The 15,886-nt window shown below is 41.1% G+C and overlaps 1 protein-coding gene across 2 annotated transcripts in view; it reads right to left on the reverse strand.

Moving 5' to 3' along the window:
• The window catches only part of LOC126161425 (sialin-like), a 166,997-nt gene that overhangs the window by 98,033 nt on the left and 53,078 nt on the right, over positions 1 to 15,886 (reverse strand). Inside the window, exon 1 of one of the 2 annotated variants that reach the window (XM_049917226.1) lies at positions 8,790 to 8,912. The exons of the other annotated variant lie outside the window; for it this stretch is intronic. Coding sequence (XP_049773183.1) covers positions 8,790 to 8,796 — 7 coding nt within the window. The 5' untranslated portion in view covers positions 8,797 to 8,912. Of the gene's footprint in view, positions 1 to 8,789; positions 8,913 to 15,886 lie in introns of those variants that run through there. 2 annotated transcript variants of the gene reach the window in all.

Genomic DNA, 15,886 nt, shown 5'->3' on the forward strand with positions numbered 1-15,886 from the left:
TATGACGTTGGAAATGAAGTAATTTAGGATTATTTGTTGTTGTAACTAGCTTAAAAATGAATGAGTGATTTAAGCGATTAAAACTGTGATAATAATTTTGGCCAGGATTTCGGTACAAGTGCTCCACTATGCGTCGTTTATGTGGAGCAATGTCATTGTGGAGTCACCTGAACCTGCTCGAATTGCCAGATGGCAATGAGAAGTGCATCGGTCGTATGACTGCTGAGGAAGAGACAGGAATAGCATCCAATCAGCCATACGCCGTATGGAGATCCCCGAAACCCATATGCAAGCCGAATATTGTGAAATGCCAGCTGATGGGACTGTGGGGATGTCCAGGAACAAACGCATTTACTGCTGTGTGCTCTACTGGAGGCTCGGTATACGCTTGCACACTAGCTAATAACAGTGTATGTAGATATATTACAAAGTGAAACGCAGTAAATTTCCATGGAAACGAAACAGGTACAAAAAAGTAAGTGTTGTGGCGTATCAAGACAGCCACGCCACTCGGAAGTAGCCGAAATGCACGCGTTACACACGCCGGCTGGCGTGAGGTCTGAAACAGGATACGTAATGAATGCTATAAAGAAAAGTACGTAGCTGCTGTAATACTTAACTTTAATCCATCATTGTGGTACATCGCTTTTGACGATACAAATGAGACTCTTTAAATACAAAGCACTGTAAGGCTAATGGCGCCTTGCTAGGTCGTAGCCATGGACTTAGCTGAAGGCTATTCTAACTGTCTCTCGGCAAATGAGAGAAAGGTTTCGTCAGTGTAGTCGCTAGCAAAGTCGTCGTACAACTGGGGCGAGTCCTAGTACGTCTCTTTAGACCTGCCTTGTGGTGGCGCTCGGTCTGCGATCACTGACAGTGGCGACACGCGGGTCCGACATCTACTAATGGATCGCGGCCGATTTAAAGCTACCACCTAGCAAGTGTGGTGTCTGGCGGTGACACCACAGTAAGTAACCTGTTTATTAGTTTCAAAGTAATTGTCACAACTGTTAATACCTGTATCTCACTGAGACGTCATCGCTTTCATGGACAAATATTTGCGGTTGCCTACGGGGCCATGATTGTACGCAGGCATGTAACTCTTCGTCGGAATCAAATCGACGGTCACGAACGTCCTATGTCTTTCTTCAGGGCTCCAAAAAGCCGAAAATTGCGTGGGGGGAAATATGGACAGTACGGAGGATGTGTGGGCGGTCCTAAGTTTCGCTGGGAAGCCCTCACACATCCTCCACACAGTCCTGGTCTCTCCCCACGTGGTTTCCATATTTTTGGAGCCCTGAAGAAAGAAATTCGTTACCGTCACTTTGATTTAGACGAAGAAATGCACGCCTGCGTACAAGATCCTAAGAGATGGAAAAGAGCCACCGTGGTACAACAGGATTAGAAAACTGCTGCGGAAGCAAAGGGAACTTCACAGCAAACATAAACATAGCCAAAGTCTTGCAGACACACAAAAATTACGCGAAGCGAAATGTAGTGTCAGGAGGGCTATGCGAGAGACGTTCAATGAATTCGAAAGTAAAGTTCTATGTACTGACTTGGCAGAAAATCCTAAGAAATTTTGGTCTTATGTCAAAGCGGTAGGTGGATCAAAACAAAATGTCCGGACACACTGTGACCAAAATGGTACTGAAACAGAGGATGACAGACTAAATGCCGAAATACTAAATGTCTTTTTCCAAAGCTGTTTCACAGAGGAAGACTGCACTGTAATTCCTTCTCTAGATTGTCGCACAGATGACAAAATGGTAGATATCGAAACAGATGACAGAGGGATGTTGTTGTTGTGGTCTTCAGTCCTGAGACTGGTTTGATGCAGCTCTCCCTGCTACTCTATCCTGTGCAAGCTTCTTCATCTCCCAGTACCTACTGCAACCTACATCCTTCTGAATCTGCTTGGTGTATTCATCTCTTGGTCTCCCTCTACGATTTTTACCCTCCACGCTGCCCTCCAATACTAAATTGGTGATCCCTTGATGCCTCAGAACATGTCATACCAACCGATCCCTTCTTCTGGTCAAGTTGTGCCACAAACTTCTCTTCTCCCCAATTCTATTCAACACCTCCTCATTAGTTATGTGATCTACCCATCTAATCTTCATTCTTCTGTAGCAGCACATTTCGAAAGCTTCTATTCTCTTCTTGTCTAAACTATTTATCGTCCATGTTTCACTTCCATACATGGCTACTCTCCATACAAATACTTTCAGAAACGACTTCCTAGCACTTAAATCAATACTCGATTTTAACAAATTTCTCTTCTTCAGAAACGCTTTCCTTCCCATTGCCAGTCTACATTTTATATCCTCTCTACTTCGACCATCATCAGTTATTTTGCTCCCCAAATAGCAAAACTCCTTTACTACTTTAAGTGTCTCATTTCCTAATCTAATACCCTCAACATCACCCGACTTAATTCGGCTACATTCCATTATCCTCGTTTTGCTTTTGTTGATGTTCATCTTATATACTCCTTTCAAGACTCTGTCCATTCCGTTCAACTGCTCTTCCAAGTTCTTTGCTGTCTCTGATAGAATTACAATGTCATCGGCAAACCTCAAAGTTTTTATTTCTTCTCCATGGATTTTAATACCTACTCCGAATTTTTCTTTTGTTTCCTTCACTGCTTGCTCAATATACAGATTGAATGACAGCGGGGACAGGCTACAACCCTATCTCGCACCCTTCCCAACCACTGCTTCCCTTTCATGCCCCTCAACTCTTATAACTGGCATTGGTTTCTATACAAATTGTAAATAGCCTTTCGCTGCCTGTATTTTACCCCTGCCACCTTCAGAATTTGAAAGAGAGTATTCCAGTCAACATTGTCAAAAGCTTTCTCTAAGTCTACAAATGCTAGAAAAGTAGGTTTGCCTTTCCTTCATCTAGCTTCTAAGATAAGGCGTAGGGCCAGTATTGCCTCACGTGTTCCAATATTTCTACGGAATCCAAACTGATCTTCCCCAAGGTCAGCTTCTACTAGTTTTTCCATTCGTCTGTAAAGAATTCGGCTAGTATTTTGCAGCCGTGACTTATTAAATTGATAGTTCAGAAATTTTCACATCTGTCAACACCGGCTTTCTTTGGGATTGGGATTATTATATTCTTCTTGAAGTCTGAGGGTATTTCGCCTGTCTCATACATCTTGCTCACGAGATGGTAGAGTTTTGTCAGGACTGGCTCTCCCGAGGCCGTCTGTAGTTCTAATGGAATGTTGTCTACTACCGGGACCTTTTTTCGACTCAGGTCTTTCAGTGCTCTGTCGAACTCTTCACGCAGTATCATATCTCCCATTTCATCTTCATCTACATCCTCTTCCATTTCCATAATATTGTCCTCAAGTACATCGCCCTTGTATAGACCCTCTATATACTCCTTCCACCTTTCTGCTTTCCCTTCTTTGCTTAGAACTGGGTTTCCATCTGAGCTCTTGATATTCATACAAGTGGTTCTCTTTTCACCAAAGGTCTCTCTAATTTTCCCGTAGGCAGTATATATCTTACTCCTAGGTGAGACGTTTGTATTCCTTTTTGCCTGGTTCATTTACTGCATTTTTATATTTTCTCCTTTTATCAATTAAATTCAATATTTCTTCTGTTACCCAAGGATTTCTACTAGCCCTCGTCTTTTTACCTACTTGATCCTCTGCTGCCTTCACTACTTCATCCCTCAGAGCTACTCATTCTTCTTCTACTGTATTTCTTTTTCCCATTCCTGTCAATTGTTTCCTTATGCTCTCCCTGAAACTCTGTACAACCTCTGGTTTAGTCAGTTTATCCAGGTCCCATCTCCTTAAATTCCCACCTTTTTGCAGTTTCTTCAGTTTTAATCTACAGCTCATAACCAATAGATTGTGGTCAGAGTCCACATCTGCCCCTGGAAATATCTTACAATTTAAAACCTGGTTCCTAAATCTCTGTCTTATCATTATATAATCTATCTGATACCTTTTAGTATCTCCAGGGTTCTTCCATGTAGACAACCTTCTTTCATGATTCTTGAACCAAGTGTTAGCTATGATTAAGTTATGCTCTGCACAAAATTCTACCAGGCGGCTTCCTCTTTCACTTCTTACCCCCAATCCATATTCACCTACTACGTTTCCTTCCGTCCCTTTTCCTACTACCGAATTCCAGTCACCCATGACTATTAAATTTTCGTCTCCCTTCACTATCTGAATAATTTCTTTTATTTCATCATACATTTCTTCAATTTCTTCGTCATCTGCAGAGCTAGTTGCCATATAAACTTGTACTACTGTAGTAGGGGTGGGCTTCGTGTCTATCTTGGCCACAAAAATGCATTCACTACGCTGTTTGTAGTAGCTTACCCGCATTCCTATTTTTTTTATTCATTATTAAACCTACTCCTGCATTACCCCCATTTGACTTTGTATTTATAACCCTGTATTCGCCTGACCAGAAGTCTTGTTTCTCCTGCCACCGAACTTCACTAATTCCCACTATATCTAACTTTAACCTATCCATTTCCCTTTTTAAATTTTCTAACCTACGCTCCGATCCGTAGAAAGCCAGTTTTCTTTCTCCTGATAACGACGTCCTCTTGAGTAGTCCCCGCCCGGAGATCCGAATGGGGGACTATTTTACCTCCGGAATATTTTACCCAAGAGGACGCCATCATCATTAACCATACAGTAAAGCTGCATGCCCTCGGGAAAAATTACAGCTGTTTCCTCTTGCTTTCAACCGTTCGCAGGACCAGCACAGCAAGGCTGTTTTGGTTAGTGTTACAAGGCCAGATCAGTCAATCATCCAGACTGTTGCCCCTGCAACTACTGAAAAGGCTGCTGCCCCTCTTCAGGAACCACGCGTTTGTCTGGCCTCTCAACAGATACCCCTCCGTGGTGGTTGCACCTACGGTACGGCTATCTGTATCACTGAGGCACGCAAGCCTCCCCACCAACGGCAAGGCCCATGGTTCATGGGGGGGGGGGGGGGGGGGGGGGGACAGAGGGATAGAAAAACAATTAAAATCGCTCAAAAGAGGAAAGGCCGCTGGACCTGATGGGATACCAGTTCGATTTTACACAGAGTACGCGAAAGAACTTGCCCCCTTCTTGCAACGGTGTACCGTAGGTCTTTAGAAGAGCGTAGCGTTCCAAAGGATTGGAAAAGGGCATAGGTCATCCCCGTTTTCAAGAAGGGACGTCGAACAGATGTGCAGAACTATAGACCTACATCTCTAACGTCGATCAGTTGTAGAATTTTGGAACACGTATTATGTTCAAGTATAATGACTTTTCTGGAGACTCGAAATCTACTCTGTAGGAATCAGCATGGGTTTCGAAAAAGACGATCGTGTGAAACCCAGCTCGCGCTATTCGTCCAAGAGTTCCAGGGGGCCATAGACACGGGTTCCCAGGTAGATGTCGTCTTTCTTGACTTCCGCAAGGCGTTCGAGACAGTTCCCCACAGTCGTTTAATGAACAAAGTAAGAGCATATGGACTATCAGATCAATTGTGTGATTGGATTGAAGAGTTCCTAGATAACAGAACGCAGCATGTCATTCTCAATGGAGAGAAGTCTTCCGAAGTAAGAGTGATTTTAGGTGTGCCGCAGGGGGGTGTCGTAGGACCGTTGCTATTCACACTATATATAAACGACCTTGTGGATAACATCGGAAGTTCACTGAGGCTTTTTGCGGGTGATGCTGTGGTATATCGAGAGGTTGTAACAATGGAAAATTGTACTGAAATGCAGAAGGATCTGCAACGAATTGACGCATGATGCAGGGAATGGCAACTGAATCTCAGTGTAGCCAAGTGTAATGTGCTGCGAATACATAGAAAGAAAGTTCCGTTTTCATTTAGCTGCAATATAGCAGGTCAGCAACTGGAAGCAGTTAATTCCATAAATTATCTGGGAGTACGCATTAGGAGTGATTTAAAATGGAATGATCATATAAAGTTGATGCCAGACAGATTCTTTGGAAGAATCCTAAGGAAATGCAATCCGAAAACAAAGGAAGTAGGTTACAGTACACTTGTTCGCCCACTGTTTGAATACTGCTCACCGGTGTAGGATCCGTACCAGATAGTGTTGATAGAAGAGATAGAGAAGATCCAACGGAGAGCAGCGCGCTTCGTTACAGGATCATTTAGTAATCGCGAAAGCGTTACGGTGATGATAAACTCCAGTGGAAGACCGCAGGAGAGACGCTCAGTAGCTCGGTACGGGCTTTTGTTGAAGTTTCGAGAACATACCTTCATCAAGGAGTCCAGCAGTATATTATTCCCTCCTACGTATATCTCGCGAAGAGACCATGAGGATAAAATCAGAGAGATTAGAGCCCACACAGAGGCATACCGACAATCTGTCTTTCCACGAACAATACGAGACTGGAATAGAAGGGAGAATCAATAGAGGTACTCAAAATACCCTCCGCTTGCGGAGTATTGATGTAGATGATTCATAGTTGCGTATGCAACTGCAGACTTTTTTGCCGTGAAAGTATTGATCGTCTTTGTCTCACAGTGGGATAAATATATTAACCTGTTAGCCGCGAGGGATTAGCCTAGCTGTCTAAGGCGCTGCAGTCATGGACTGTGCGGCTGGTCCCGGCGGAGGTTCGAATCCTCCCTCGGGCATGGGTGTGTGTGTTTGTCCTTAGGATACTTTAGGTAAAGTACGGTGTAAGCTTAGGGACTGATTACCTTAGCAGTTAAGTCCCATAAGATTTCACACAAATTTGAAAAAAAAATAATTAACCTGTTGTTGCGATTACCATTGAAATAATAAACAGGTTACTTAATATCTCCCATTTGTCTCGTTTTCATTTGACTGCCCCTTATAAAAACCTGAACAGATGCAGGAAAAAATGGAAAAAAAAACTGATGTGAGGCACTAGCATTAAGTACACTGTAGCGAAATCTGTCATGCTATACGTAGGTAAAAGCTTACTGTATGCAGTAAATACTGAAAACAACTTTGCATGCTTTTGTGAAAGCTGATGGGCATAATGAGCAATACTTTCTTTCTGAGTTAGTGATCGTACGGAACAAAGACCAATCAACTTCTTTTGAAATAAGGACGACAAATACTTAGAATAACAACGTTTTATTTAAATCGTAAATGCCAAACGGTTCGTATACCTCAGTTCCGATAGAATACGCTCTGAAGTTTTAGCTCATGCCCTCTCCCAGTCCACTATATTCTTCGCAAAAGCGGTAATTCGGAAAGCACGTGCACTTGTCACATGACACTTGAGTCGGGTAGCGCTTCATTCTGTTGTACGCTGCGAGCTGTGCATCAAAACAAGATCTGCTTTCGTCCAATTTAACACATTAAACTTTCTTGAGGTTCCGCGGGTTTAGTGACCTTGCATTCCAAGCTGATGAGAGAGAGAGAGAGAGAGAGAGAGAGAGAGAGAGAGAGAGAGAGACGCGCGGGAGGGGGAGTGGGGGGGGGGAGGAGGGAGGGAGAATCAGAGAGAGGCGAAGTGGGGAAGTGAATGAAACAGCGCGACGCTCGAAGTGCGTGTGCCAAAACTATGCTTTTCAAAAGTACGTACTTGTGCGAACATCAATAGATAAATTTGAATATAGTTTCGGTGTCACCACGAATAAAATTAAGAATCGCATTAGTTGTTATGGACGAGTTGACATGAATAATACTTTGATCGTGTAAGTTTATTTGAAAACCCAAAATTTTTAGTATTGTCTAAATATTACTTACTTTTTCCAGGTATATACATATAGTGCTCGATTTCTGACACTACGCACAGGCTCTCCGTTCCGCAACCTTTGACGGAAAAAATGAAAACCGCAGATCTTGAGATGTGGTTCGATAGCACTTTTGCTGCGTTTAAAGCGATATAAAACAGTTGTTAAATTTACACTTTTAAAATACTCAGAAAAGCCTTAAACTAACGTTGTAAGAAGTCTATCTTTCAAAAACAGTCCCTGTGTGTATGTATATGTTTGTGTGTGTGTGTGTGTGTGTGTGTGTGTGTGTGTGTGTGTGTGATGTACGTTATAGCAAGCTAAATGGATACAAGCACCAGAAGACATCTTGCGCTTATTTACGTAATCCGCAAATTCTCCAGAGAATTAGGTTAGCGATACTAGCTTCAAAATGCCTGCAATAAGGTTACTGGGTATTTCAGTGAGTGTCGTATAACAAAATATTCGTTTTATTAGTACATCAATAAGACCGCAAGGAAGATTAATCTCAACGTCTCGTCAAAGACAGATTTTAACGTAAGAGTAATTCTAAATTCAGGCACTACTTAACGTGATCAATCAAAATTAAATGACCAAATTTAAGAGCATATTGTTCTGCAGGTTAGTTATTTCCTGATCATGCTGGTTACTATAACAATCACTGAAGCACATTAACACCTTTAAAATAACGGTAGGGTCTGGGTCGTAACACACTGGGCCGTTAACTCTATGTAGTCTGGTGCCAAAAAACTAAGTAACCAATGGAAATGCCGATATTACGATAATAGGGTGGGTAGAGTCACCAGAAACCATTAACGTTAATGGTTATGATATTGTTTTATCATGAAGTAACAGACCTATTTTGTAGTTGTAAGTTTTCCATCAGAAACGGTTACATATCAGGCAACTCATGCCACAACAAATTAGTTCACAAATTAGTAAATGGATACTGTCGTATGCTTGACATGGATTAAACGTGCAGTTAGTAACCAAAGAAAGCGGTTGTATCACAAATAACAATGCACAGCCGAGTATACAAAAACAGCAGTGTTCTATGTGTAAGCAGATTACTAATGTGATCCGTACATTTCATTTCCGCGTCGCTACAGACATCCACAGTATTTCGCCTGGGGATGGGTGGACACGTGAAAACGCCGCTCCAGTCTCGCGACAAGCGATCTCTCGGCACTCGTCCAAAACAAAACCCACGCGACCGAAGCACATGCCGCTGTGTGAGTCTCGCTGTCTTGTTTCTTTTCGTGTAGGACCACGTGATCACTCCATGGGCATGCGCATTTCAGCCCGCCAGGCACAAACTTGTGTTACTCTCCACATATCCACGTGTGAATATACAGCTACCGAACACCATTTCCAATCGTCTCGCTGCTAAGTGTGGTTGCTACTTTGCCTCCTCTGCTTTTTTTGCTTTGGATACATAAGTCAGTAAAAACAGAACCCTTATAGGATCATTTTGTTCTCCGCTTGTCTCTCTGCTTAGTCTCCCTGTCCAGCTGTTTAAGACCTCTTTTTCTCCGGAACGAATATATGCCCATCAAGTTGAGATTTATGTCACATATTAAGATCTACTGTCCCTTGGCGGCGTAAAAATTTTAAGCTTCAAAAGTCAATGCATTCAAAAGAGTGGGCCATTTATATCACATATTTTATTTTGACACTCGAAAACTCACGCACCTAAAACTATAGGGTACTTTCCGTTGACCTAGACTCTCGAAATTAGGCAAGAAACGAGATTTCACAAAACAACTGAATGAAAAAAAAATCCGAAAATCGTTAATTTTTAATTAAGTTACATAATTTTTAGGGTTCTGTCCCTCAATCTGTAAAAACGGAACACCTGTAGGATCGTTTTGTTGTCCGTCTGTCTGTCTGTCAAGAACCCTTTTTCTCAGGTGCGAGTTAGACGTATCGAGTTCAAATTTGTCACATATTAAAGTCTATGGTCCCTCGGCAGCACAAAAATTGTAAGCTTCTAAGTCAATGCAATCAAAAGATACGGACGTTTACACCACGTATTTTGGTACTCGGAAACTCACCGATCAAAACTTGTACGCTGCTTTCCAGTGGAGACTCATGGAATTTGGAAAGAAGCGATGTTTTACAGTACAAGTAGAGTACAAGAAAAAATCCGAAAATTATTAATTTTTAATTATAACACACGAAATGAATTTATTCGTAATTGTCTTGACGATAGTGAGCGTTTTAAGGGGCGCATTACTGTAATATGTCGGAGGAATGTACTTGCGCTGAAGTTAACTTGTGGTAACTGTGATTTGTAGTTGAGACTTTAGTGGTATTATAAGGGATTTGTATGATGATCTGCGAGTCAGCCTAAACTCAGATTTGAGTGTAGCAGACCTTATAAAAGGGAGAAATATTATATGAGAGATGCACTATGTTTACTTTGCGTAAGTGAATTATTCTTAGAAGTCAGTGATTTATTTCCAAAAATCGTAATACGTCGGTCCTCGCCGATTTCTGAGCAGACAAGCTTATGAGTTGTATTATACGTTTAATTTACTAATAATTCTCTATTCTTTGTATTTAAAAACTTACCACAGATCTATACCCTTTAAAATGTAGCTGCTACAGTAAATTTAACCATTAGTGCAGATCCATCTTGCACAATGTAATTTCGATGCCGCTCGATGGCAGATGCTTATTTCAGGCTATAGATTTCTCAATTTATATTTCTATCACTATTCAACATACCCAGTTTCTAAGAACTACAAGAGTTGGGGCAGAAGTTTATATTAAGCAATGTTCAGGAAGACCGTTTCCGTTGACATCAAGAGCACTAATGACGCTGCTACGGTAAAGACAGCAGGATGTTTGCTCGCAGCAAGGTTTGAAGAGTATCAACGTGATGCGAGTATTCTGACAAGGGAACCTCCCCATCGCACCCCCTCAGAGAAACAGGAAGAAGTTGTGTGGAACTATGAAAAAATGAGCAAAATATATAAACTGAGTAGTTTATATAGGTTAAAATAAGTGCCGGAGCGCCGTGGTCCCGTGGTTAGTGTGAGCAGCTGCGGAACGAGAGGTCCATGGTTCAAGTCTTCCCTCGAGTGAAAAGTTTAATTTTTTATTTTCAGTTAATGTGACAAACTATTATGTTTTCATCAATTTTTTTGGAGTGATTATCACATCCACAAGAAAACCTAAATGGGGCAAGGTAGTAGAATCTTTTTACCCATCCGCCAAGTGTACAAGTTAGGTGGGTAGACAACAAATTCCTGTCATGTGACGCACATGCCGTCACCAGTGTCGTATAGAGTATATCAGACGTGTTTTTCTGTGGAGGAATCGGTTGACCTATGACCTTGCGATCAAATGTTTTCGGTTCCCATTGGAGAGGCACGTCCTTTCGTCTACTAATCGCACGGTTTTGCGGTGCGGTCGCAAAACACAGACACTAAACTTATTACAGTGAACAGTGACGTCAATGAACGAAAGGGCAGATCATAAATTCGCGTAAATAAAGAACGTAAATTTTCCACTCGAGGGAAGACTTGAACCAAGGACCTCTCGCTCTATAGCTGCTCACGCTAACCACGGGACCACGTCGGTACTGCGCTTACGCTCTCCTAAATGTTGCCATGTTAGACATGGACTACTCAGTTTGTATATTTTGCTTATTTTTTTCATAGTTCCACACAACTTCTTCCTGTTTTCTCTATTGATCTGTGTTCAGTTTTTCAAGGCCTATCCACTGTGCCAACTTAAAACTAAATCTGAGGGGGTTGCGATGGGGAGGTTCCCTTGTGAGTGGTGTATTGGGCATGGAAGAATATCCAATAAAGCGTTTACTTTTTTCGGGCAATCTGCCGTCGCGACATATGATTTTTGTTCGCCAGTAGAGTCCGAAGTCAACAAATAGTCCAGTCAACAATATTCAGAAAAATTCCACAAATAAAATACAAAATCCGAAGGCAGAGGGCCGCCGAAGACGTAATAAAAGTTGTCGCCCACAAAAACTTGAAAATTCTTGCTCGGAACAAGTGTATGAAGCTATTCAGGAATATAGGAAGGCACATCAAAAGGATACAACACGTTAAAATGAGGAACAGACTATCGAAGAGATTACAAATATCTAAAAATAAGCGTCAAAATCGTCGGGCGAGTAATGCAGCTGCACGACATGCGAGCATCCTGTAGACAGAGGGAATGAACGTGCTCGTGACAAGGCTGCATGACGTGTGCTGCGTGGGACCCTGTATAAAAGAGAATGAACTTGCTGTCGACAAGGCCGCAGGGCGTACATTACGCAAGGACCCTGTATACAGAGAGATTGAACGTGTTCGTAATGCCGCACGACGTGTAGACCTATTACGCAAGAATCCTCTATGAAGAGAAAATTACATGTTGGTGACAAGTCCGCATGGCTTGTATTATGCGAGGATCTTTGTATGCAGGGACGAAGAACAAATGCGTAATACAACTGAACATCAACTATGTAGACAAGATTCAGATTACGTTGACCATGAGAAAGAGACACGAGGTCTTCGAACAAAAAACTCTTATAACAGTTTTTTGATAATATCGTTGATGGTTACACGAATACCTGTTCCTGTTGCGGTCGTTTGTGGCACACACGTTCTCTTAGGGTTATGAGAAAGAATCAGCTGCCTAAGATTGTTTCAGAGCAAAACTTAGAGAACATATTTGTAATCAATATGTCTGCTGCCTGCGGTTATTTTTGTTACACGTGTCTTAATACCTAAAAGATGGTAAAATGCCACGGCCTTTAGTGTCATACCGAAATTCCAGACATTTTGCAACAACTTACACATCTCGAACAATGTACTGTGTCACCGCGACACATATTTCTTAAGTTAGATGTGGTCAAGGTCTGTTTCCAATATGGATTTGTAGAAAATGTATTCAATATTCCAGTCGATGTAAACACGATGGTATCAGCCTTTCCACGGCTTGCATCTGACAGTCGCGTAACGACAAATCTCCTGAAGAGAAAAATGTGTTTTAAACATGGCCGGAACGAACGTGTTCGACCCGCAAAGGTGAGAGAAGCAGCGAAATATGTAGTCTACATGGAATTGTTTAAGAATTACGAATATTATGATGATAAATGGACATATAACGACGAAGTTGATACCGATGCCAATTGTACAGACAACAATGAATGCACTTGTGAACTTGGTGAGTTACAAGATGAACCTATAAATCCCTGCAAATGCAAAAACTTCACTTGATAATTAGCAGGACATCGTCGTAACAACGGCACCTGGTTAGGGCAAGTACCCGCCATCATTAGTTTATAGCGATAATCTGCAAGAATTAGCTTTTGTTAAGGTTTATGGTGGAATGAAATTTGAAATTTAGAATAAAACTGTATTGCCCTCAGATAATGAAATCCGAAACACGTCGATATATATATATATATATATATATATATATATATATATATATATATTCTTTCGGACAGGTCCGAAAATGTGTACCCCAACCGGGACTCAAACTCGAGATCTCCTGCTGACATGGCAAACGCTGTACCCATCTGAGCCACCTAGGGCACAGAGAATAGTGCGACTTCAGGGACTTATCTCTGGGACGCCTCCCGTGAGACCAACATTACCAACTTTTATTCCGCACTATATTCATAGTGCCCCTGCCCATTAGACTCATTACTCGCGGCTTTTCGGCGATTCCCGTACGAGTTCGGGCACTGTTTGTGCATCCGCACAGAAGAAGAAGATGATCAAATGACCGGTGAGCCTTATTTTTTTTTATTATGAATTTGGCCAGCTATGGACCGCATACAACTTAAGACTTATTGTGTTTCTTTTTCTTCCGTTCTTCCCAGTACTTCTTCATTTTCTCGCCAACTGCTCGTCTCTGCTCATCTGTCCACACTCTCTTGGGTCGAGGTTTTGGCGCATCTTCTTCATAGTTTGCGTTTTCTATAAGTAGCCTAAAGTTATTCCTGTCACGTATTATTTCTTCTTTTACACCTATTTTGTTGGAGTCTTTCTTTACTGCTTCTATCCATCCTACAGTGTTTTTCAGCTTACTAACGTAATTAAAAATTTTCTTTGTAATCCGTGTTTCTTCCATTCTTTTCAAATGTCCATAAAATTTTAGCCGTCCCTTCCTCATTGTATCTGTGATCTTTTCTGTATTTTTGTATAGGTCTTCATTTCTCCTTTTAATCCACCTATTTTCCTTGTTTTTCTCAGGACCTAGAATTTTTCTTAATATTTTTCTCTCTCTTTTTTCTGGTTCTCTTAATTCGCCTTTCTTATTCAATGTTAGGTACTCTGATCCATATGTTGCTTGTGTCCTAATAACTGAATTATAATGTTTAATCTTTGCTTGTATGGATATTGATTTCTTATTGTGGTAGTTTTGTGTTAATTTATATGCAAATTCCAACTTTTTTATTCTTTCTTTATTTGTTGTGTTATCCAGTCCATTGGTTTGGATCCACTCCCCCAGGTATTTGAATCTATCAACTCTTTTAATTTTTCCATACTTTGTTTTCATAAACTTTTCTGTATTATGTTTGTGTTCTATACACTCGGTTTTTTCGTAGGATATTTTTAGCCCAGTCTTTTCAGCAATCGCGTGTAACATATTGTAAGTAGGCTGTTTATGTTTTCTTTATGTAAGTAGGCTGTTTATGTTTTCTTTATGTAAGTAGGCTGTTTATGTTTTCTTATTGGCAACGTTACGTAGCGCTCTATATGAAAATCACTGGCTGTACTGTGTGCAGTCTGTGGATAGTTTGCATTGTTGTCTGCCATTGTAGTGTTGGGCAGCGGCAGCTGGATGTGAACAGCGCATAGCGTTAGGCAGTTGGAGGTGAGCCGCCAGCAATGGTGGATGTGAGGGGAGAGATGGCGGAGTTTTGAAATTACATATATTATGACTTGTGATGATATTAAGGTAAATACAGTGTTTGTTCTCTATTAAAATCTTTCATTTGCTAACTATCCCTATCAGTAGTTAGTGACTTCCGTAGTTTGAATCTTTTATTTAGCTGGCAGTAGTGGCGCTCGCTGTATTGCAGTAGTTCGAGTAATGAAGATTTTTGTGAGGTAAGTGATTTCTGAAAGGTATAGTTTAATGTTACTCAGGGCCATTCTTTTGCAGGGATCTTTGATAGTCAGATTGCGTTGCGCTAAAAACATTGTGTGTCAGTTTAAGCACAGTCTTGTATAAAATGTTCTAAGGGGACGTTTCATATGTCGACCCTTAGCCTAGGATACCTCACTGGAATCTTCTGATTTTTTCTTGTAGTTTGTGTATTCAGTATAGCTTTTGTTTATTGCTAGCGCGTAATTATAGAGAGAATTTCCTTGGTAGTTGTGGTTTTTCATTGTTGCACAGTAAAACAGTTGTGGCATGCATGTAGATTTGCACCAAGTATTTCGCAGCTGCGCTTGCAATTTACTAGATATTATTTTCAGTTCTATGTTAATGTGTTCTCTTATTTTTGCTCTTCAAATTGTGCTTTTCTGTGTTGTCGTGTGAAATATTGTGACAATAATGGCGTGTGAAAAACGTAACACTAGGCTCCAAAGTAAACTGAGAAATAATAGTGACGACGAGCGTAGCTTATCAGCGCCGCCGAGTAATGAATTTACTAATGTTCAAAGTAGTAATTTGGTAACTGTGCATAGGGAAATGGAGCGGGCGTCAAATAATGGTGTAGACAGTGAAACAGGTAGTGAACAGGGAAGCATTATCGATCGATCGGTCGGCAACAGCTCGCCTCAAGAATCGGGAATGACAGAACACAATATTGCAAATACTGTAGACTCAGGTTTTGGGTTCTCACCGTTTTTTCAAATGAGTCAAGACACATTTTCCGCTTGTCAAAATGTGAATGTTGCCGGTGAAAATGCACTGCCGAAAAGCACTGAGGAACATGTTTCAGACACCAATGCATTGTTATTACAATTAATACAACAAATGGGACAAACACAGCAAAAGCTTCAAAAGTTAGACACAATGGAACAAAATCAGAGACAAACACAGCAAAAGCTTCAAAAGTTAGACACAATGGAACAAAATCTTCAAAAGTTAGACACAATGGAACAAAATCTTCAAAAGTTAGACACAATGGAACAAAATCTTCAAAAGTTAGACACCACACTTGAACAAACACGTGAAGATTTAACTACTGAGTTACATAACATCGA

The sequence above is a fragment of the Schistocerca cancellata genome, chromosome 2, assembly GCF_023864275.1.
Source record: "Schistocerca cancellata isolate TAMUIC-IGC-003103 chromosome 2, iqSchCanc2.1, whole genome shotgun sequence".
Taxonomy (NCBI): Eukaryota; Metazoa; Arthropoda; class Insecta; order Orthoptera; family Acrididae; genus Schistocerca; species Schistocerca cancellata.